The following is a 24,688-nucleotide window of genomic DNA, read 5'->3' as shown; positions in this document are numbered from 1 at the left end:
TTAAATATGTTTTGACAAAAACACTTTTGTGAAAAATGGAAATGAGAAGATGAAGATGGATGAGACATATTGTTCCTAGTAAGATGGACTGTGACAACACATTAAACTCATTATTTATATCCAGGGATATGAGTACATGTATATTTTTTTCATTGTAGATATGTAGTTAGGTAAACTCACTTAATATACTGTTTTTACTTCATATTCAGCAAGACACAGAAAAAACTTTTGTACTTATTTTGGTAAAAAAAAAAACTCAGTTATTCTGCTTTTTAGGATAGCATATTTATCGTACAAAGTCTAGAATTTGATTTGAAAGACTGATATTAATAACCTTTATTCACTTTAAAATCATGTGTTACAACACTTTATTAAATAAATATAGCATCCTACAAGACTCAGGAGATTGGTGAGTAGCAAAACCTTCTTCTGATTTTTTAGAGTATTGCAAATATAGTAGAAATTTGTGGGATTTTAAGAGATACTCAGAAATATTGCTCAAGAGAGGATTTTAATAAGGTATAGTAACCCTTTAACCAAGAGATATTAGTACAGCTGTTCCTGGTAGGCTGTAACATTTTGAGAAGAGTTAAACCTTACTTTATTTTGTACATACCTTACCAAACATGTACACTACGTGGGGTCAAATATGCACATTTGTGTTCCACATTTTAAATAAATAAAATTAATGCTTAACCAGTCGAGAAACAAGCAGAAAATGAGCGCGTTCACATGCTAATATTGTATGGCTGGCCTGGTGAGCATGGTATTGGAGAGTGCGTAAACGCGCTCAAGGCAGAGCACCGGTTAAAGGAAAACTACCTTAATCACTTACTGCAATGGGGGATGATTAGCTTCTTTTTTTTCCTCTAATATATTTAGTTCCATGCATACGAACATAGGATAATATAATAAATTATATGAAATAAATATTTACTGTTCACTGTCACACTTTAATCTGGTGTTTATACACAATATTGCATTTGCTTACACATCTGTATAAGTTCATCAAAACCATGTTGACCAATATTTTTTTTGTGACTTGCAATTTACCTTTGAAGTGTTCATCCTTATTTTATATCATCCGGTATTGCTTTGTACAATTCTTTCATACATAACCAGTCACACAAACTCTTCATTCAGGAGATATGTCTTTTGGATCATTGTGTTTCCCAAGTATATAATATTTATTGTGTAACTTAATGTTTGTACTAACTTACCCGAAGAATTTGATATTCAAGATCAATAATTTCAGTATAACTCATCATTGTAAAATCAAGGTGTATTGAAAAAAAAGGCAAAACGTATATTTCCCTTACAGTGCTCCTTTTATTATTTGAAATAATTTGTTAATTTATCTTTGTTTGTGCTCCTTAATGTTTTTTATACATTTAAGATTTTTTATTTATTAAGGCAAATATATTTATGTATTTGTTTTTATTGACTAACCCGAGCAATGTTTGGCCAGTCTTATTTCAACTTGATTTCCTACACTGATTAATTTTCTCGACAAAATTTGAGTGTTAAGTGGATAAAACCAAGTGGACTTTTGACTGGCTCCAGTAAAGAATCACTGAACACAATAAAACAGCTCCAGGCGACACATGCTTTATGGTGGCAAGTACTAAATACTTCAGCTGATTCTCAGGGCCTAATTAAATTAATACAAAAAAATTGAAGAATATGTGGGATTAATAAAAAAAACTGTTCTGCACCCAGTAAAAAAAGAATAGGTTTGAAAATGACAAATTTTGGCTAATTGTTTTATTTATTAATATTTTATTTGTATATAGATACAAGATATTTTATTTTTACATTAAAAATTAACAATGATATACATACACATTTTTTATGGATTTATTTGCTGAGTGTAATATATATAATTTAAGCGTAAAATTGCGTAAAAAAGCGTAAAATCGGCTTTACTTATAATAACAATTATTATTAATGAATTTTCTAATCATACGAGTAAAAAACCACACAAAATACAATTGAAATTAATTTAATATTCAAATTTGTTGGCAAAAAATATTTATAGACAATTTGTGAAAAATTATATTGTCTATTGTAAAGTATTGCAACGGATAAAGATTTATATCAATGAAACAATATTTTCAGCCTTATTTTTATAGTAAATGTAGTTTTAAATATTTTAAATAAGAAATTCAATAATTTTTCATCAAAATAAGAAGTTAATCAACCGCTTGGGTCAAAATAAGGATACATTTGGTATTAAAAACTTATCCGTGTAAAACGACCATTATAACAAATGTCACAGTCGTCCATGACAGATGTGCGCGCGCAATCGAGCCGTTATGGCGGACAGACACTGAAGACTTTTGGCTGTCTGTTTTGAATCGGAAAACATCGACGGATTTAAATGGCGTAAACAAGCTATCGTGTTAATTTAAAATATTGTAAATAGTTCCGTGTATAGATAGTGTTAATATTTTTGTGTTTTATCAATTCTGTGAGTGTAAATTGTGTAATTTTCAAAGTGTTTGTATGTTTTCACTGAATATTTCCAATGTACCGACGCCGCCGTTTAAGCTTCAAATATCACGAATATGATCCACATATCTAGCTAAACAAGCTTTTGTATCTTTCTTATTTGAGTTATTGGGATAATTGCATCTATTTTTTGCGTAGTTACAGTCGAATTCGCGAATTTTTCTTTGTGTTGTTGCCGCTGTCAAAAAGACGGCTGCCATTTGTTTCATCCGTTTTTTTTAGTAGATATAAATGTCATCGTTTCTTTGTAATTTAAAATTTAGCCGTTCTTATTTAAAGATACACCAGCTTCGTTTAGCTCGTTGTCTCTGAATATTCCTCCCGTTACAAGGGTTTACTGTTTGAATACCGTGTTTGACGAATTACAGGGCGGTAGCTATAGGTTAGCGCTGTAAACAAAAAGTATCGTTCGTTAGCACCGCGTTTTTACACATTTTAACGGATCTATTTAAAGCTGCCATAAATTAACGACAGATAAATACAAAAGTGAAATAGCTGTTGTGATAAAATAGCTCGGAAATTGAATGATACAATCTGACAACAGCCTGATGAAGTGGCTCGGGAGCGGTGACAGCGGGGGCGACCCCAACGCGCAAGGGGCCCGAGGCTCTGCCCCGGGGCGCTCGCAAGACGACGCCACAGTCGGCTATGTGTTCCAGAGAACTCCCCAAGACCCCGAGTTCCCGCAGTTCTCCAAGCCGCAGAGATGGGCCATTGGAGATGACTCTGCCATCGATGTAAGTGTTTACCTTCCATTATTCAACTCACCTGATAGGCTATTCGCAAAGGATGAATCATTTTATATCGATTCTTTAGAATAACTTGCATTTTTAACTATCTAGCTGATAAACACTCAAGCTAGAACTTTTTCTATGCAATTGATTTGTAAATTTGTAATGGAATATGTTTAGTGATACCAATTTATTGGTATGTGTGCTTTTCCTTCCTTATTCGCATTTTTGTAAAAGTATCTTCAATTCCCAATTTGTTAATTGAATATAAAATGTGAATACATTAATAATAATTTAAATAAAACATGGATACATATATTTTTCTATTAAACTTAGTGTACAGAACATATGTACATTGGCAGACTTATCACCGAGAAGCAATATCATCCAACCCACCAAAGCATTTTTATTAATTCTTTATTTTACCAAGTAGATTTCTCCATAAGTATGTGGCATTAAATTGCTGACTAAAAGTATGTATTAAATAAATGCACCAACTACTCAGCTTCACTGACCAATCAGCCGATTAGTTAGATTAAATGTTAAACCAGAAAAAAAAATTCTTGAAGCTATGTGTTTACCCCATGAAGACAAAACATCTATCTGTATACATGTTAGTTTGCTTTAAATCTTGTAAAGTAATCCATCAATTGTTTTGATTGCCTCAGATGCTGTGTACAGTGCGTGGAGGGTGTAGCTTTTATTTAATTATTTGTCAAATCAACGTTTTGATATTCCATGTTAGTGATAATAAAATCACAGATCAAATTATAAATACTTGCCTCCTTATTTCATCATTTTTTTTTGGTCATTAAATGGTACTCTTAATACTATAGTAATTAGTACTATAATTTATTTCTTATATGACTCACATTGAAAACTAATCCATATTATGGAGTTAGAATTAATTAGCGATTAATGCTGACGTAGGGGTGGGTAGTAATGTATTTTTTATTTAAACGAAATAGATATTAGAAATGTGTTTATTTATTCTTCTTCTTCTAACCCTTATCCACACCCAATGCATAGGCACTGCATTGTATCGACGCAGTGTTATCTTGATCGGTACTTAAATAAAGGCAAGGTAAACAGTCCTGCGCTTCAGGAACCAGTCCAGGTTAATATAAATAAATATTATTGTGTAAAATCACAAATATTTATTTTCACACCCCCCCCCCCTTGGAATCAAACTTGGGACCTCCAGCACGGTAGCTAAACACGTTAACTATTACACCACCTAGGCAGACAACTATATGTTTGTAATTTATTATTAGATAAAAACCAATATTTTTAGCTTTTCCACTTTTTTATTTGACCAGCGACCGGGTTTCGTCGTTACCGACATCATCAGACCAGTCTGATGATGTCGGTAACGACGAAACCCGGTCGCTGGTCAAATAAAAAAGTGGAAAAGCTAAAAATATTGGTTTTAATCTAATAATAAATTAAAAATGCAATTCCATCACGAAGTGTCAGTGGATAATATAAATCTATATGTTTGTGTTTATTTGGTCATCTGTATGTTTTTTATCATCGAAACATTAGTGTATCTCTGTACAATGTACTTCTTTTAACGTTCATTGGTAAACAATATTTTTTAAAATTTATTATTGCTACTTATCTTATATGGCATGCCAACAAAACACAATTGGCAACACTCTACCTTAACTTCAATGACAGTAACAAATGAACATTGGTATAAAATATCTCAACCGACGTTAAACAAACAAGTGATACTGGCCAATGTTTGAACCTTATTTTAGAAAATAAAATACGATGTTTATTACATACTCTGCTTTTATCACAAATACGCTTTTCTGTTTACCATAATATGTGTATTATTTGCTTTACACTATAGAGTAAAATTATTGTGAAATGAATGGTAAACATGACAATGTAAGAGGATAAAAAGAAGCAACCATCTAGTTTTAAAAGATAAAGGCTGAAATAAAATTATAAAGAGATATATCGATAAGAAAAATAAAAGGTAATTAATAAACAGGGAGGCGGCAAGGAGCTATCAGTAGTAGGGCGGGAAAATAGTTTATAAATCCAGCTGTTAATATTTGCAAAGCATCAGAAGTACCAAGGTAGTCTAAACAATTATCAGTACACATGATTGTACGTTTTCATTTTATTATATGCAGATTGTTCGTGGGTTTTCCACAGTGAAGAAGCATACATAGTTGTCAAGTATGTTGTAAAGAAGATCCTCTTGATTGAATCTTCTTGCTAGTATACTTGCCCTGGTGCAAATAGCTCTTTCTTCTCTTTTGTTATATCAATCATTCCTGCCATGTTCGGAATGAATGTGACCAAGGTGTTTAACATAAGAGGAGACTATTGTCTAGATAAACCGGTAGTTTTGACACATTTTATCTACATAATTAGGTCTAGCATTTTTCATTAATTGATTTGGCAGTCACTTGTGGTAAAATCTATCAATTTTTAATTTGATTTTTGCTTAGTAGACACCACTATTTGTTAACATCTTTTGTGACACGTGATTCAATGCATTCGGTGTTTGAAAATGATGCCGAATGCATCGAAACGCATGTCGCAATGGATTTTAAGAAATGGTCGTATTTACTTAGTAAAACTTAAATTAAAAATCTATAGCACTTTGTTTACATATTCCAAGTAGCACTGGCATGGGTTAATACTGTCAGTAGTACCATGTCTTCAGAGTAACTTATGTTGACAATAATGTGTCCTGATAATATCTTATCTTATTTATAAATTTGTTATCGTATGGAACTAATTTGAAGATATTTAATAGATATTGTAACTAAAGTTAATGAGTGATAGAACACTAGCTTTCATTTAGTTGTGCCATATTAGATGTTAAATCACAATCATTAATAGTACATTAGCGCACATATTAGTCAAACTATAGCCATTCAACTTAGTTATTTAATGTTTTCATGCATTTAGTGGATATGTTTTTTTTCCACAATTAATATTTTTATTGAAAAAGTACACGGATTTAAGTTTTAGCTGTGCTAGTATACTTTGTGAATACTCTCCCGGGGATATCATATAAACAGAGTGTTATCTTGATCATTAGTTAACACATGATTGACAGGGGATCAGCCCTCCGCTTCAGGCACCAGTCCAGGGTAATACTGAATAAATATTACAGTGAAAAATCACATTTATTTATTTAATCCACCCCCTGGGAATCGAACCCGGGACCTCCAGTACGGTAGCCCAGCGTGCTGACCTTTACACTATGGAGGCAGACACACTATCAAACTAGACAAAATTTATTTAGTAAATAAGTTATTACATTATGTTTAGCAATTTATGAAGAATCCATTAGTGAGAATATTGTTACGGCTATCATCCTTGGCTCTACTCGACTGAGTTTCTCCAGGGTATGCTTGGCTACAACAGTTTAGAGACTAGAAGGAATATGTATTTGATTACGCATTTTTTTCGATTGTTGCGCGGTATGATCGATAATCCTGAAATTATCCGGAGCATTGGTCTGTATGTTTCCGATAGTTATCTAAGACAGCGTCGGAATAGATTGTTTCACATTCCTGTACACAGGACCAACCTGCCGATGGTTATGCCTGTAGAAAGAGCTACCACTATGTTGAACAATATCACATTGGATATTGATCTGTTCCATGTGTCCGAAGGAGTTTTCCGAAGCGGGAACAAGACATTTAACAAGAGTCTTCTTGCTTACTTTTAATTTTTGTTTTTAAATGTATACGCCTTAAATGTTAGTTTGTAATGTATATATCGTAGTCGCACAGGAGAAAGTGACCACCTAACAAAAGGTAAAATGTTCAGGAGGGCCATTTAACTCACTTTTACTTGGCAATAAAATAAACATCAATGCAGTTAGTCATTTTTACCAAGTCAATATATTATCTTTACAAGTTTAAAATCCTTTGGGATGTTTTCAGAGCAATATTAAGCTAGTGAGATATCAAATAGTCAATGATCACGTTTTTGTAAACAAATGCACTTGGTCACTTTCTCCTGTATGACTATGATATTGATAATTGAATAAATTGAATTGAATTGAATTGAAATTGTTGTTGTTGTTCCAGAACCATGACAAATGGAAGTATCCACCGCCGCCGACCATGAGCGGGCCGAACACGGGCTCCAGTCAGCTGGGCCAGATGAGCCAGATGGGCCAGATGGGGCAGATGGGCGGCATGGGCCAGGTGGGCGGCATGGGCCAGGTGGGCGGCATGGTGAAGGGCGGCGGCTCGTCGGGCGGCGGCGGGCTGCTGCTGGCGCACGGCGGGCTGGGCGCCGCGGGGCTCGTGCCCTTCCAGGCGCAGGCCGGGCTCGTGCTACAGCAGGGCGTGTACGACCCGCACCAGCAGCTGCAGCCCGTCAACGGGGTGGCCAAGGGCGAGCACCTCGTGTACCACCTCGGCCAGCCGGCCGTCGCGTACGTCGGCCAGGGGCAGAACCAGCTCGGCCTCAACCACATGGGCGGAGTCCGCTCGCCGGTGAGTTACTAAACTAATTACATTTTTAAAATTCATTTATCAGCCTAGCAATTTTGCAACAACAGGAGTTTTACATTTTACTTTGTTTGCCCAATAAACGACCAAATGCTGACATTTTTCAAGACTTTGGCCCTGCTTATTCCCCTTCCTACAATTTCCAACTCATCCTAGCAAGCAGGAATCCAATAATATACAACCTTTTACTTCCTTTTTTTAAATTTAACGGAATCAATTTTTAGTCTAATAATAAGTTTAACATGATTTTTAATTAAATAATATTATTCAAGTTGACACTGGCAGAAGCGTTAAATTCTATATGAACCCCATTCTATATAAATAAATAAAAATATTATAGGACCAAACTCAAACTTTCTCACTTCAGATAGAGCTTTATCTTATTTATTTATTTATTTTTATAACACATTACATGCATAAGTCATGTATATAATATTATCGATTAGCAATTTCCATTTCTCATTTTGGGACATGGGATTAAGGTAAACAAGACTGAAACACAAATAAGAAAGTTTTAAAAAAAGATAACAAAGTAAACAAAACTACGTAGGGCAAAATATAAAATATCAAACAAATAGGTATATAATAAAAACATAAAATTAGGAGCATATTTAAAGAAAATAAACAAGAAAATAAAACTAATCACAAACACAAATATCTTTCCATAAAGTATTTTTTTAGTTCATTTATTTTGGATCCCTGACGGTTCTATTTTATATATGTCACGCAACTGGTTAATTTGGGTATAGGCAATATATTGTAAGGAGTTTACTCTAAACTCGTTGTCTTTATCCGCTTCACATGCATTTTGTTATGTCCTCGTGTATTATAATGATGAATTAAGATTAGAACTATCTTCTCTGCATTTCAATTCAAGATTCTAAGATAGCAAGAATCAGATAAGAGACATAAATAATGGTTTATATGAGCATGTTTTATATAGTAAATGTGGCAACTTCTAGCAATTTTAACCTTAATCTTCCACTCTGAATTCTAGCACTTCATTCTTCCTCCAAAACTCCACACTAATAACCATAATAAACTACATTTAGACCCTAAGACTCTCTGTTTCAATGCTTTTTTTTTTACTTGATTTCATTGATTTCATTGATTTTACTCTCAATAATTGATTTAGTAGCCACTTTGCAGTAACTTTAACCCATTTAAATCTGATGTAGAGTTTATCCGTATAATAATTGGTGGTGTTTATTAAGTTAACTTTAAATATTATTTTTAAGTGACTGCCAAAAAATATGATTTAAAAAAAAAAATGTTACCTCAAGTTTTTATTTCTTATTTATTTGTGTCTGATAAAATGTTGGTGGCCACTAATGCTAGTACAATATTTTTTTATAATTTCAATTTCAAATGTAATTTAAGGTACTTGATATGCTGCCACTGTGTTCCTTTTACCCCAAATTAGTATTTTCACCAACTAATAGACATCTTTACCAGTCTGAGGTAAAATTAATGGGTAAAAGCGGTTATTGGTGAAGTAAGCATTGTGGAAACGTATCAAGTACTTCAGTTTAAATTGGTAATTTAAATGTATTTATCGCTAGGCCTACATTAATGATTAAGTTTTAATTTATGTATTAATTTTTTAATCAAACACAGATTTTTTGAGTCTACTAAGTTTCTGTTTGATTTAAAAATTAATACATAAATTAAAATGGAGTTCTACAAATTAAAAGCCAAATCAATAAATAAATTAGGTTTTATGTTAACATAGGAACAGTAATGAGATGATGCTGAATGAAAAGTTATGTATTTTATCAATATAACATAACAAAAATATCCAAAAATTTTTAAGACATTATCAAAAAGGTAGTTTATAAAATACAACAATAATTTATTTTTGACGTAATATTTATTTACTTCAGTGCCTAAGTACAAAGAATTTCCTATTATCATCCCCCCTTAAAAGTAATTTATAACTAATAAAAATAAAATGAGCATTTCGATCTAGTTCGGAGTTGTAAATCAAGGGCATGATATTAATGACAAACTTTTGATTTTACGCAAGCGAAAACAAAACTCGTTTGTCGAGAATGTTATGCATTTTCAACGAATTTCCCGGCGCACGGTCAAGCCGGCAAAATGAAAGTAAAATGACGTTTAGCACACTACTTCGGTTATAGTTCTCTGCTTTACCGACGCGTCTCGCGTTTCGTACACTGCCCAGATACGAGTCATGGCCGCCGGAGAAACTCAAAACGCCGATAAAGAAACAAAGGATATTTCTCCAGGGTTCGTATTGAGATTGTTCTTATCTCAATTCACGCTCAGTCGTCCGAATAGAGCGAATTCCGAGTACTGACGACTTTGTTGTCAAGATTCAAACAACGCCGGCCATTGCGCGGCAGGAACTTGTGCAAGGAGCACTCCCCCTCCGCCGGCGCTTGCGCACAACTTCACGCCTGTCTTTTGTTTGCCAGTCAACGCACGATCATCTTTGCTCAGTTTCTCGTCCCGCGTCCGCTGTCAGTCGGTGTTATTGTGCGTTCTAAAAGGATTGTCCGTAAAATGGCCTAATTCTGTGGCTCCTTCGCGTGCATTGTGCTGCCTGTAAATAGTTCTCGAGTGTGAATGTGAATAATATCTGGAAAGTTCTCGAAGAAGTTTCGTGCCCCCCCTGTATTGTTATTATTGTTGTTCGGCGTTGTATCGCAGCCGCTCGGATGAAACCTTTGAGCGACTTTTTCTTCGCTCCTGAAGTTACGGATATGGGCCCGGACATGGTAAATAATTGTTTTCAATATATTTGTGACGCTGCCGCTCTGTCGCGTCCGAGTGCGGTCGGATAGTGGGATTGTTCGATCGGGCAGGGGCCTCGAGCGCAACAGGTCCGCGCTTCTTTTGTTTATATACCTGTGTGGTTCGTCTGACTAGCGGCGGCGTCTGACCGTGTAAGAATCTCGCCGCTTGTCCATGACCCCGGCCTGGAGTTTGTTACAAGACACGGCTCGGTAATGTAATCGCTCTCTCGGTAATGGTAACGTCGCCATGGGAACACGGAGCGGTCCGCCCACGGGCTAATTACTAATTACGGATTCACATGCCCGCTTCGGTTTACCTATTTCTCGTAGTGTGTTGCGCAATGTGACGCGTATGGCGGTGTGTCGTGTGTGTACACATTGCGAACTCGTTACAGCTGATGGAATCGCAGCGTACTCACTACCTGCTGCCGGCTGTCATAATATTATCGACGTCTTTATTATTGTCAGATTATACAACGGGCAATACAAATATTGTTTTTTTATGATTGTTTACTAAATGTTTAACAAGAATAATATTTTTGAATAGTGTTTACACAACCCCATTTTCGTAAAATACTACCTCGTGCATGCTATGAAAGGCTTATTTTTGTCAGTATACCTTATTTACGTTGTATTCCTCAAAGGACTCATGCATGAGTTTGCGTGAGGAAATGTGTGCAACCCGACTATTGCCATTGCAGCTCTTCTTTTCTACACATTATTCCTCCTTCATTTCCTTGCCCATATAATAATAATGTCCTTCACCCTAGGGTCTTTCCTCGCTTTCATTGAATTAGCCATTAAGAAATAAAGAAAGAAGAAGATTTATAATCATTAATACGAGTAATCGTGATTCGATAGTTAGCTAAAATGTCGGGTTGCGGTCCCGTGGTTATTGTCGCGGACTCTTAAGTCAGAGTTTCTCGGTTCGAATCCTCTACCACAATTTGATACCTTTTTCTAATAATGAGCCGCGAAGGCTCACAGAAATAGTATGAAATTGAAATATCTGTGTAAATAATAAAAACACAAATATTTCTATTGTTAATTAAAAAATAATTATAAAATATAATAATTTTCATGCTCAATTCTGAAATTTAGTTCCGAGTTATTTATTCCTTAAAATAATATTTATGTAAACATTCCATTTAGCATGGTGTTCTCGGCTGTCAAATTGCATTCACCTTCAAATCCTTTTCTGTGTTACAATCCTTTAATCACACTTACATATATGCTACGTTGTTTATTGTTTCGGCATTCACTTTATGACACGATTATAAATAATAAATTATGAATAAAAACACGTTTTTACCACTAGCGCATTATATTTTCTTACCCGTAACAAAATATAATACTCAAAGGTAAAAAAATAAGTGTTTCATTTATCATTTAACATATAAGCTTTTATATGTTTCTCGTGCTTTTTCTTCTTCAAATAAACATCTTTACATTTATCTGAAAATCGTCGTCAAAATTCCATCATTTTCCACCGTCCGCCTGGCTAATAGTATAATTTTTAGAGTTTTTGACTTTTGTGTAAGAGGTCCATTATCGTCTGCTGAAAATGATTATTTTTACCATGATAGTGCCCTTTAAGGTAGTAGCTAGTTTTCTTCTTCTTTATAAGAAGAAAAAGAAGTCCTCCAGTGCTGGATATAGGCCTCTTCCCCTTTTTTCCATTTCATCCCCTCGGTTGGTGCTTGCAGCCAGTTTCTACCCCCCCACAGCGAGTATGTCATCGGACCATCTCTTTTGGGGTCTTCAGACACCTCTTTTGTTCTCCCAAGGTCTCCATCGTAGTAGCTAGTATTTTAGAAAAAATGGCGCCATATAAATTATCTAAAATTATTTTTATTAACATTGAATTTACATATTACCCTTGATGCCGTTTTACTTTTTACAGTAAAGATATAACTGCATAAATCCAACGGAGTTGCTTTTACATTTTTTGGGTGTGTATAAGGTTAAACGGAACAAATCAAATTAAATTTAAAAAAAACGTTATTCCTAATTTATTCTAAAGGTTGTATCGGATTGAGGTAATCCGTAATAACGCTTCCTGTACACAAATGCACTCTATTCACATAAAATGTAGTCAATTTCCTTATTACTTTTCCACATTTTAAAGTATTCTGTCAGTGCAGCGTTCGGTTGCCCTCGCTACGAGTTGAATCTCGGCTGAGACGTATCCTCACGAAAATGATTCATTTCTGCAATGTTCCATAGAACATTCTAGTATGTATGGTAAGGTCATTCATCCTAGCCCACAGTTAGCCGAAATACGTCGCAAGATTATACTGCGCTATATCCAATATCAGGCTTTGTATTTTATTTCTTCGTCATATCAAGAATGGTAGTCCTTGAATTATTTCTCTATTCAAGTATAATGGAAATACACAATCATAGCTGGAATAAAAACCTTGTATTGTAACGTAGAAGTGTGCGAAGTGGAATGAAACGTATAATATCGGCCAGCAACAAAAATGTAATCGTGAACTTGCACTGTTAATGTTGGTAGGCAAGATGGCTGATGATCTTACAACTGTTTTCGCTGACATTAGCTGCGAATACAATTTCGCAAATTTGAAATATCGGTTCGGAATAAAAAAAAGGCCATAAAATACTTGTTAATAAATGATAATGATTACTTTTTTTTACAAAAATATTAATAAAATTAGTATATAACCACTCACCGAGATTTTTATGTCTATCGGTTTCGATAATGAATTATTAAAATTTTAATTACTACAAAATTTAGTTTGAAAGTTTATATGTATTTTGCATTTTTATTATTAAAAAAAGCATTATTTCATTTTACTAAGTTAAAAATGTAAAAAAAATAATAATAAAATAAACTTACTTCCATGATCCCTTAATGAAACTGATTATTATTAGTATTAAAAATATTTTTGTTTTTAGGTAATTACTTTTTCTCTGCATTATTTGAAGGGAAATCACGACGCAATATCTCCACGCATGATAATTTTTTTGCCATAGATACTTTACTTAAGGATTTTATATTAAAAAATTTACAATATTTATTGATATTAAAAATGAAAATAAAATATTCTACTACTACTAGTAGTAGTGGAGTATTTTTTTCTACCTTGACTCGAATTATGGTAGTTTTTAAAGAACTTATCACTTTTGTTTTTAGAGTTATTGATATTTATGATTCTTGTAAAATAATAACTGTATGTTTTTTTTAGTAACGATACAGAAATTAGGTTTATAATAAATTGATTTTTCATCCATTATTTTCTATCTAATTATGTAAATACATCATTCGTAAAAGAATAGTAAAATAAATAAATATGAGAATACTACCTATTCTCTTTCACATAAACGGAAAAGTTCATATTTAAACAGCAACAACTTTTTTCCCCCCTTCAATAAGTTGCAAAACATGGCACAACAGTTTTTTAAAAAACGTGTTTTCTTACCTGAACCTATTTGAACGTAGCGCAGTATGGTAATCACCTGACGACTATTATGTTAGTATTACGTAGTCCGCCATAGGTATGGACTTGGTTACTTAGACGCTTGGGTCATTACTCCATCTCAACAAAAAGTATTCCATTCAATGTCATCGGGTAAAGTATGTTATGTGCTAATGCGGCAGTGATGTCACGGAAGGTATTTAATATTCTTTTTATTTTTGTGAGATGATAGTGACATTACAGATCGATTTTGCGCCTGCGGTATGCCAGTATTTGGCTTAATGCAGTGGTTGTAATATGAGGAGAGAGTGCAAGGCTGAGATAAGCATTAATAAAATTATAATAAAAAAGTCCTTCTCCAAGCACAAGGTCTCTTTTTTGGAGAGGCTTAGCGCTACTAAAATAATAAGATTGTATTGAATAGAAATTTATAGATATTGTATTAAATTTTATTTTAAAAACATGTAACTTTTAAATAAATAAAAATTAAGAGGGGTGTGTTGAGATGGTTTGGGCATGTGAATCGAGTGAAGAAAGAATAGTAAAAAAAATATCAGGCGAATGTGGTTTGTAATTGAAGCAAAGGAAGACCGAGGAAAACTTGGCATGATCATGTATTTCAAATACTGGCAAAACTATGTACGATAAATATTCAAATGGTGAAATAAGGAAAGAATGCAAAGCTGAGATAAGTATTATCGATAACATTAAGAAATGTGCGTTAAGACGGTTTGGACATGTGGAACGAATAAATGAGGAAATAACGCTAAAAAAATTATGAAGCGAATTTAGTTGGTAAAAGGAGCAAAGGAAGACCGAGAAAAATGATCATGTATGTTAAATACTTGAAAGCGGTCAGATCAGGAGTCAGAATAATCGTCGGTTATGAATGAGAAGTATGAATGTGGAAGAGGCGAAGATTGTTTGCAAAGAAAGATTGGTGTGGCGTTCTATTCTCTCTGCCCACCTTGTTAGTTAGTAAGTATGATGATAATAATATCGTTAAAAAAAACTCAAATATAAATGCACGATAAATAAATATTATTTGTTCGCTGAGAGATCGTTGTGGTAGAGCTCTGTTTTGCGCCTTGTGTTATTTAATCCCTATGCGATGAGATTTTGTATTTTTTTTGTTGTTGTCGTCGAGTCGAGAACATTCCACGACTCTCGGATGCCGCGCATATGGTAGAGGAGAGTAGATGATATTGGAATAGGGTGTCCAAAATGGAATAGGAGCTTTCCTTAGTTGAACAGATGTTTTGACTTGTATCAAATTAATTTCTTGTACACTCACACACATGTACAAATATTTCAAGTAGTGAAACATCTTTGTCTACTCGGCTGTCCAAACTTAAAACACAGTAAGGGACATTTTTTTTTGTAGTACGTTTTTGTTGCATTTTTGGACTAAGTAGAATCTACTTAGTCCAAAAATGCAAAATAAACCTACTACAAAAAAATGTCCCTTACTGTGTTTTGAGTTTGGACAGCCGTACTGTCCTCTATCATTTTGAAATGATGTGTCTCGTTTATATGCCACTATATCGTCATTTTAGATCTAAGTTTTTAATAATAGTAAAAATTGGGCAATTTATACAGCGCCATTGTCATCCCTCAAGGGAGCAATAATTGTTTTTCGCAAAAAGCGATAAAAATGTATACCAGCAGAATCAATGTAAATTTTCATAATTTAGGAAAGCATATTTCTTTTCGTTGATTTTTAAGTATTAAATTGGTAATGATTAGCGTGTTTGGCTACCGTGCTGGAGGTTCCGGGTTCGATTCCCAGGCGATGGGAGGCTGAAAATAAATATTAGTGATTTTACCCTCCAATATTGATTCAATATTACCCTGGACTGGTCCCTGAGGCGCAGTGATCACCTTGCCTTCATATGAGTAACGATCAAGATAACATAGCGTCAATGCGATGCAGTGCCTTATGCACCATTGTGTGGGGATAAGGGTTAGAAGAAAACAAACATATGTAGAACTTAGAACATGGTTTGAATCACTGTACTTATCTGTACTTTTCTAACCGATTCACTGGAAGAGGTCAGATTATACAAAAAATAAATATATTTTTAATTGTTTTTTTTAAATGTTCAAATAGTATCTACTCCCTGATTGCAAACAGCTATATATCGACGTGCCCTACGTAAAGTGCTCTAACTACATTTTTGTAAATTTTGAGATATTTGGTGTATGTTATCAACTGAAAGTTATCTACAAATATAAACAAACAAAAAATATACAAAATAAATTACGTCTAGTTTTCAGGTGTATAAGACGCTATCTACATCGAATTTTCGAAATGAACTGAACTAAAAAGCTAACTACTTAATTTTGACAAAGCATTAAGTTTTAAAACGATTTAATATATTATTTTATCGTGTTTTTGAATGTATAATACTAGTTTAGAATTTCAGATAAAACCATTGATTAATAAATAAAAAAACGTTGAAAAAATCTTCTAAGCTCTCTCCTGTAACAGATTTGCTGAGTACTTTACGTAGGGGCCGTCGATAAGGTATCAAACGTTTTGACCCATATCACTAATCTGTTTTTGGTTGTTTGGAAGATATCGCTTATTAGCAATAAGCCTGCTAATGTACTTATTTCTTTTCTGGTTTAAATGATTAAAAAAAATCATTACGGTGCGAATGCATTTATAAAAATATCCATTTGTTTTTTTGAATGAGTATTTTCAATGTTTAGCATGTGCATCGTTACCAGATATCAGTTCCGTATAATCAATAGCCAGTATCAGTCAGCGACAAGGGTGAATCTAATTTTAGTGATTTTTTCCATCCACCATGTTACCCGCCGACGCAGCGGAGCAATTTATACACAGATCCATTTGCATGAATATGAATGAGACCTTTTCCTATTAAACAACCTTTTCTTCATGAATATATATTTTTTTAACTCTTACCACTCTGTAGGCCAGACATTCTGGCCCGTATGATTCTAGTAGGCAGCTCCGTGGGCCACAATGTCTGGCCCGGCGTAGGTATTACTTAAATCACTAATTTCTCTATTACTCAAGTATATTCTACCCAAAAATATTTTAGATAAATACAGTTAATCTTAATTAACATGGTCGTACGAATTGCCCGACAAAGTGTCCCAAAATTAGAGAACCAAAATATTTATAATTTATTATTAGATTAAAACCAATATTTTTAGCTTTTCCACTTTTTTATTTGACCAGCGACCGGGTTTCGTCGTTACCGACATCATCAGACCAGTCTGATGATGTCGGTAACGACGAAACCCGGTCGCTGGTCAAATAAAAAAGTGGAAAAGCTAAAAATATTGGTTTTAATCTAATAATAAATTAAAAATGCAATTCCATCACGAAGTGTCAGTGGATAATATAAATCTATTCAAAATATTTATTTTAATGGTAGAAAAACGTCGTATTTTTTTGATCAGAGTAGCTGATCAGTTATGAGAAAAAATGGTCTGAGTGGAAAGGGTCAAACTAGAAGACAAACATGGGAATGCTCTCTGTCCATCTTCGCGTTTAACATTTCATTTATTCATCCCAGGCTCATGTGCTGAATTTATAAGCGGCATATCTCTGTAGTAATAATGTGCAGTAAATAAGTGTCGATCTTAATTGAATTTTTACTTAGTAAATGCTACTGTTTCTAAGTAAGTATTACTTCTTTGCTAAATGAAACTTAAATTGAAAATGGATAGATTTTTACCGCATAGTGACTGCCGAATCAATATATTAAAATATGTGTCGTATCGATTAATTTAATAATACATATACATACATATATACATTTAGAAACTTGTGCTGACGTCGTATATTTATCAGGGTTACATTTTGACATCTCAAGACATGAAGAATATGTAATTTGGATATTTACAGGGCTTACGACCTGTCATAGCTGGTTTAAGTGATCCCTTTATACACGTGTAACAATTTCACATTTACTCAAATTTTTTGAACACATAATGATAAAATTCATACGTCGCTTCGTGTGCGAGTTTGCGGCAGTATTTATAGTTGATTTGAGTTAGCTTCTTATTTATCAGAGACCCTTTTAAATGTATGTAAGATCCTAACCGGTTATCAGGGTTAGTTTAATAAAATCCTCAATCTTGCGAACAGTCATTATAATATCATCAAGGATTCTGTAATGAGACGATTCACCTCTCAATGTTCTCAAATCCTAAATCCCTTAAAGTGATACTGGGAGAATACTTACTTTCCCACATACACGTATGGAGCCACATTGCTCTGACAAACAATTTTAAAAGCATCAATCAAATTATATACTTATGCTGCCACCTCTGGGATGTCAGCAGAACTTATTTACTGATTTACTGCCCAAAAATACAGAAAAATTGAATTATTTTTTATTAAAAAATATCTCCCAGACTTCTCTCAATTAAAGGGTTGAATGGCTCCTTTCACTTCGGCCCCGCCGGATATTGATTTGTGCGTGAATAGGACCCGCGTATCCCGTACAAAATAAAATAATACGTGTCGGGAGGTGTTCCTACCCTCCGGTAGCGACCGCGGTATAAACCGCCATTGCTTTTTGGATTCGGAAGCTTTTGGCGATTTACTACAATAATATCACACATAAAAAAGTATGTAACTAATGACTATGGACTATCAGTTTTTTATTATTATTTTTTTTTAGATGGGAATTGCATTTACTGTTTACCTTGCTTATTATGTACAAGGTTTATAGAGGAATTTTTAGTGGATTTTTGTTTCTTCTAGCTAATTAAATATGTTTTTATTTGAATCTGTGTTGGGAACAGGAGGGATAATCTAGTGTGGGCCAAACAGGAACTTCTCAGAATTTGCTAATTGCTGCGAGGACTATCAGTACGAAGACTTGTATTTATTTTGATTGGCAATGACAAGGATATTGAAAGCTTTTAAATGTAAACTCACAGTATAATCGCTATAATTATAGCATAAATTATTACAACGGTATATTTTAATTAATGTTTTACTTGGTAAATACCACTATTTCTTAAAATCTACCGTGACACATCATTTTCAAACACCGTATGTGAAATGATGCGGAATGCATCGAAACACGTGTCACAGTAGATTTTAAGAAATAGTGGTATTTACTAAGTAAAACATTAATTAAAAATGGATAGATTTTACCACAAAGTGACTGCCGAATCAATTAATGAATGTATATTTTAATACGAAATTTTCATCGTTATAATGTATTGTCATAATATCCTAATATTTACACAATATTATACGCGTTGCATTCTGCATCACGTATAATGCAGTTTTCGAGATGAGCCCGCTTCACAAATATAGTATCATCATTCTTGTCGTCAGTATAATGCAGCGAGTATAATGTAGTATAATTTATTCGGTGTCTCCGGTTGAATGGCGTGACGTCACGCTTCACCGCATCGTGTCCCCCCCTTGTTTTGAGTAAACTCGTAACATGTAATTTGTTTCACATTTACTAATTATGAATATGGACGGACGCATTTGACGGCTGCACAGTATTCGAGGACATTCCTCCCAAAGTTCTTCTATTTTGTCATTCTGTCGGTCATCACGACATGACCCATAGAAAAGATATCGTTTTTGCTTTTTCATTTTATTCGCAAATGAAGCAGTATTATCTCTATGTATTGTATTAATGTTTTCTTTATTTCTTTATTATGCAGGCTTTGTTTCTGCTTGGTGTTATTAAGCGAAATTATTCTGAAACAAGGAATTGTATTCTGAATTTCTGAATGATTATTATATTCTCATTTTGATGAATAAAAAGAATTTTGTAGATATCTCTAGGTTTTTCGGAACGGAATGTTCTGGGTTTTAAAACCAAGAAGAAAAGACTTTCATTGTTTAGTTTAAGTGATCACCGTATACTTTCTGTAATACGTACAATTCTACCCGTAATTGTATATATTCGTATTACATTTTTTTAAATCTTCTATATATTCCATATGACGAGGATAGTTTTATAAGCGAATACGTTGAAATCTATGTAAGGTTATTAATATAGCTGAAATCTTTATTTATGTTTTTGAGATCCTGTCTTAATTGTGTCACGCATTTATTCAATTACTATAAGTACTTTAATATTATAAAATAATTCGTATTTACTTTTATTTGTTATCTTATTTACCAAAAATTTATTTTTTATTGGGCGATTTTACGCGAAACTATATATTGTTTCATACTCCCCATCGTCACTGTTTATGACATGCAAACAAAAAAAATACATATCTTTAAACCATTAATATTAACGATACATTTACCCACCGCACCTAAGTAAAAAAAACTGAATATAAAGCTTAAATTAATATTAGGTATTGTTGTCGGTTGATGGATTCAATGAAATCGCCTGTATTATGGGCCTGTGTGTTGGCGAACTTCCTGGTATGGTAATCTCATTACTTGGGTGTTTTATGGCGGGCCCTAAGCATGGTTCGTTCAGTGCACGTTTAACCGCAAAGCGGCTGTAATAATAACAATATTGAATTGATCAGCGTATCGTTAGTACGGCGATGCTAACCGATGAAATACACCTGAAGTTTACGCCGCAGGGCTTATAAAGGCAGATTTTTATTAATATGGGAGTTAAGTACATTTTTGGAAGTTAAAGTATGATTATAAAGTTTTAACTTCGCCAAGAATAATAATTCTGATTTGATATCACCAAACATGTATTTATGTTTTATTTTAATTTTATTATTTATGAGTATAGGATAATATAACACTTACAATACCACAGTTAGAAAAGTTGTCTACGGCTACAATCATTATAATTGATGATATTTTTCTTTCATTATTATCAATTATTTTTTACCCTTATTTTTATATGATCTTACAAGGATATTATTCAATCAATCCTGATTTCTGTAGGCACAGGTAAACAATCTTAAATCATTTTTTTTGTATTTACTTCCAAAATCTCAATTGCAGTCCTCTTCCACTAGTATTATAGTTAGAAACAGTGAGAGTGAGATGATCTTCAGAAAACAAACTAAAAACGCATTTCTTTGTTGAATCATTTCATGTGCTGGTTATGACCCAGATTATGAACTGGCCTATGACAGGTCGTAAACCCTGTAAATGCCCAGACATCTATATTCTTGTTCATCTATGCTAACATGTCAGAAAAATATTAAAAAAACGCATTTGTTTGGTGAATTATTTCCACTATCTCCTTTTTCCCGATTCAATCACAGTGAAGCGCCCTTGAGGTTGTATTTTACGAAAATGGCACTGTATAAATTATCCACGTCTATTATTATTATAGTTGATTGAAAGTAGCCTCATAGATGGTAAGAGGAAAATTATATATAAAGTCTACTTCCTAGCCCTCTCTTCTATCTTTCAGGGCTTCTAGTTTACCTAGATAACCTCACTAGCGCCCATTGGCTGCAGTATCGCACCGTTTGAGAACGTATGCTCTAAAGCTTCTAAAAGCATCTTGCAACTTGTTTTACTACTTTTTTTGGAATCTGAGCCCACCATCCACCCGCAGCAGTTATAGAGTCCTGAGGGACTCTCTGTCAGCTGCACATAGAGGAAAATCTTCAAAATATTTCTGAAGAAATAAATATTGCTCTATTCAATTAATGAGGGGGGAGGAGGATGTACGGACAGAGGCCGACACTTCGTCCCCACCCCTCGGGATCCCCTCATTACCTCTTTTAATTTTAATAAAATAAAAACAATAAGAACACAACAACAACAAAAAAAATAACAATGTTTCCAAAAATAAAAAAAAAAACAGAATACAATTTAAGAATACTTGTTTTACTACTATTTTTTTTATTATTGAAAGCCCGAGGCCCGTCGGGGCGTATTGGCATGTACCCGTTTCGGTAAACAGCGTCAGGTATCGGGGCGCAGCCGGGAGCTGAGTGAGCCGCCGACGTCTCCGAATATTGATTGCAGCCAGTCAGTCGTGGAAGCGGTTTAGTCATCATATTTATCGGACCGATGATCGCAGACTGCCGAAGGGGCCTGCCAGCCAATCGGCAACCGAAACATCGTCGCTCCTCCCGGCTGGCTCTCGCTACTGACGTTAAATTTCAGTGAATGACTGTTTTATTTGTGTTTTCTGAGCGCGCATGTGTTCACTTGTGTATACATGTTTTTTTTCACCTGTATATGTTTACAAAAAATCTGAGTAAGAAGTTTGGAAGTCTGGATATTTACAGGGCGTAAGACCTAGTCTAGACACTAATATTTTGCACATGGTTATACATCCATATTTACTTTGATTTTTTTAAAACTGTCCTCCTCCGTGGTTAGCGTGTTTAACTACTGTGCCGGAGGTCCCGGGTTCGATTCCCAGCGGAGGAGGCACAAAATAAATGTGTTTTTCACTTAAATGTTTATTAATTATTACCCTGCACTAGTCCCTAAAGCGCAGGACTGATCTCATTTGCTTCATGTAAATAACTATCAAGATAAATCTGCGTCAATTTGATGCAGTTCCAATGCACCATTTGGTGCGGATAAGGGTTAGAAGAAGCTTTTGAACAATAAATTGACAAGTGATGGTACACGGTTGACTCACTGTTTTTCGTTACGCCTTTTTTTGTAGGACAGATCCATTAGTCTCCTACCGTGAGGAGAGAAATAAAATTCTCATTTTATTTCAAATAAGATATTTTCTTAATTTATACCATTTCCACATTATATCGAGAGCGGATATTATTTTACGTTTTATCTTGCAAAATCCTACAATTTACAGTGGTAAAGCTTCAATTATAGATAGCATGAGAGTTATACATATATATTTTTTAATTGCAGTGGCAATAATTATTAAAATTCGCATGTATGCCATCAATAGTATTTTTACCATCGTAAAATCGTTAAACAAGAAAATAATGAAGTTGTTTCAAGGTTAATTTTATTCTCGATATGAATAATTCGGTGTATACTCGCCGATAGCCGCACTAAATCCAGATGAATGTTTTAACGCGCTCGTCTTTCAAATCCTCGACGGAATAAATAACATTTTACCGACCTTTGCAGTGTCCTTGGGGTTCTGTCGCCCCGGCTTAATGTGCTCCGCAATAAAAGGAATTAGCCGTATAGCCTTCTGTAATACTCTTAATTCCTCCCGAGTCTTAATTAAATTTCCTAATAAATACTGCCTTTTAAATTTAACGTTCGTACATGATGTATTTTATAATTTCTCCTTCATTTTCGCTCCTTGTTGTAATTTGTTTTAATGTTTCTGTTTATAAACTTTTATGGGGCTAATCATAATGACATTTGTCGTCTGGTATTCCCCGATTGGGGATGTAATTTATATATTTATATATATATATATATATATATATATATATATATATATATATATATATATATATATATATATATATATATATATATATATATATATATATATATATATATATATATATATATATATATATATATATATATATATATATATATATTTCAGAGATCAGTTTCATCTATAATATTGTTGATAATAATAAATCTGGATAATTTATTTAGCGCCATTTTCGTAAAATACTACCTTAAGGGCACTTTGTTGACCTTTTATTGTATACTAGCTGTACCCGGGTTGCTGTGGCTCAATCTGGTTTAATGAGAATGAAAGAAAAGATCATATAAAAACGCGCGCGAATAACAATGAAACGTTGTGACGTATTTCAGTGCAGTCAGTTACTTTAGATTTAAGATTTTGAACAAACGTTGACATTTTTATTTTTATAGATTTGATCCACTATTTTCTTGACTTCTTTACTCAACTTCCTTACTGTTAGTAAAATGTATGTTATTTATACTAGTAATTGTCTGCATTTTTAAAATGTAGACAATTACTAGTTTATTATGTATGATTAAAAAGTGGTCTGTAATATTAAGTATTTTATTGAATACGTTCAATTCCTCCTTTGCAAATGTAATGCCTTTGATTACATACCTGAAACACATTTAAAACGCTTCGAATTGCAATGGAATGTAAAGTATGCATTTTTTTTTGTAAACGCACATTAGACACATCTGACCTTATAAGAACAATGTTCCTAAGCACTAAAACAGTTTTAAACATAAACGAATTTTATTTTATATTTCGAATTATATTAAGTATTAATCAGTCTTGATAAAGAAGCGGTTATCTTCGAAACCGGTAGACATTATAATTAAGTTAAAATAAAATATTTATAATGATTTTAAAAGTTACATTTTAATTATATTACAAATTTTATTTGCCTGTTCACTTTAGCGTATTTGGGGTGTTATTTCGCCGAAGATAGCTTTATCAGAGTTGTGACATAATTCAAAATGGTATTTTCCATCTTGTCAGTTTCCCGCTCTTTTCACCGGTGGGAAATACTCCCTCCCCCCTCCCTTCTCCTCCGAGAAGTCCTCGCACCCATTTCCGGCGGCGACGCTACCGCTTCCGACTCGGCGGAAATTCTCGCCGAAGAGAAAAGACTCCAGTCGAAGTGCTAACTAACTATGTAATACCGAGACTGGTGTTTTGTAACGTTACCAGATCGCTTCGATCTGCTTCAAACTCCGACTCGTAGTACTATAGTGTTTTCTAACGAATATACAACCGATCGTAACGTCTATTTTTATAGACCACACGCCCACTATATTAGTTTCCTACGAGCCATACTTTACAGTATTTACGAATTACGAAAAAATATAAATAAAGTGAGGGTTTTTTTGGTATTATGTTAACCCTCCCTTCCCGGTGTTGTGTACCTCGTACACATTGCTTGTAATAACTATAATA

The 24,688-nt window shown here is 33.8% G+C and overlaps 1 protein-coding gene across 15 annotated transcripts in view; it reads left to right on the top strand.

The window, feature by feature from the left end:
- Positions 1-2,286: 2,286 nt before the first annotated feature.
- Positions 2,287-24,688, top strand: part of pum (pumilio) — a 366,079-nt gene continuing 343,677 nt past the window's right edge. For 5 of the 15 annotated variants that reach the window (XM_088263063.1, XM_088263061.1, XM_088263057.1 and 2 more), the window contains exons 1-2: positions 2,890-3,248; positions 7,310-7,723. In XM_088263063.1, the coding sequence (XP_088119189.1) occupies positions 3,036-3,248; positions 7,310-7,723 (627 nt within the window). In that variant the 5' untranslated portion in view covers positions 2,890-3,035. Of the gene's footprint in view, positions 2,504-2,879; positions 3,249-7,309; positions 7,724-10,171; positions 10,480-24,688 lie in introns of those variants that run through there. The other 10 variants (XM_088263066.1, XM_088263065.1, XM_088263060.1 and 7 more) reach the window with 9 other exon arrangements.

The sequence above is a fragment of the Brachycentrus maculatus genome, unplaced genomic scaffold, assembly GCF_059751285.1.
Source record: "Brachycentrus maculatus isolate JH-2025_06_01 unplaced genomic scaffold, ASM5975128v1 h1tg000196l, whole genome shotgun sequence".
Taxonomy (NCBI): domain Eukaryota; kingdom Metazoa; phylum Arthropoda; class Insecta; order Trichoptera; family Brachycentridae; genus Brachycentrus; species Brachycentrus maculatus.
The sequence above is the reverse complement of the archived record's forward strand: the minus strand, read 5'-3'. Positions and strand labels throughout refer to the sequence as shown.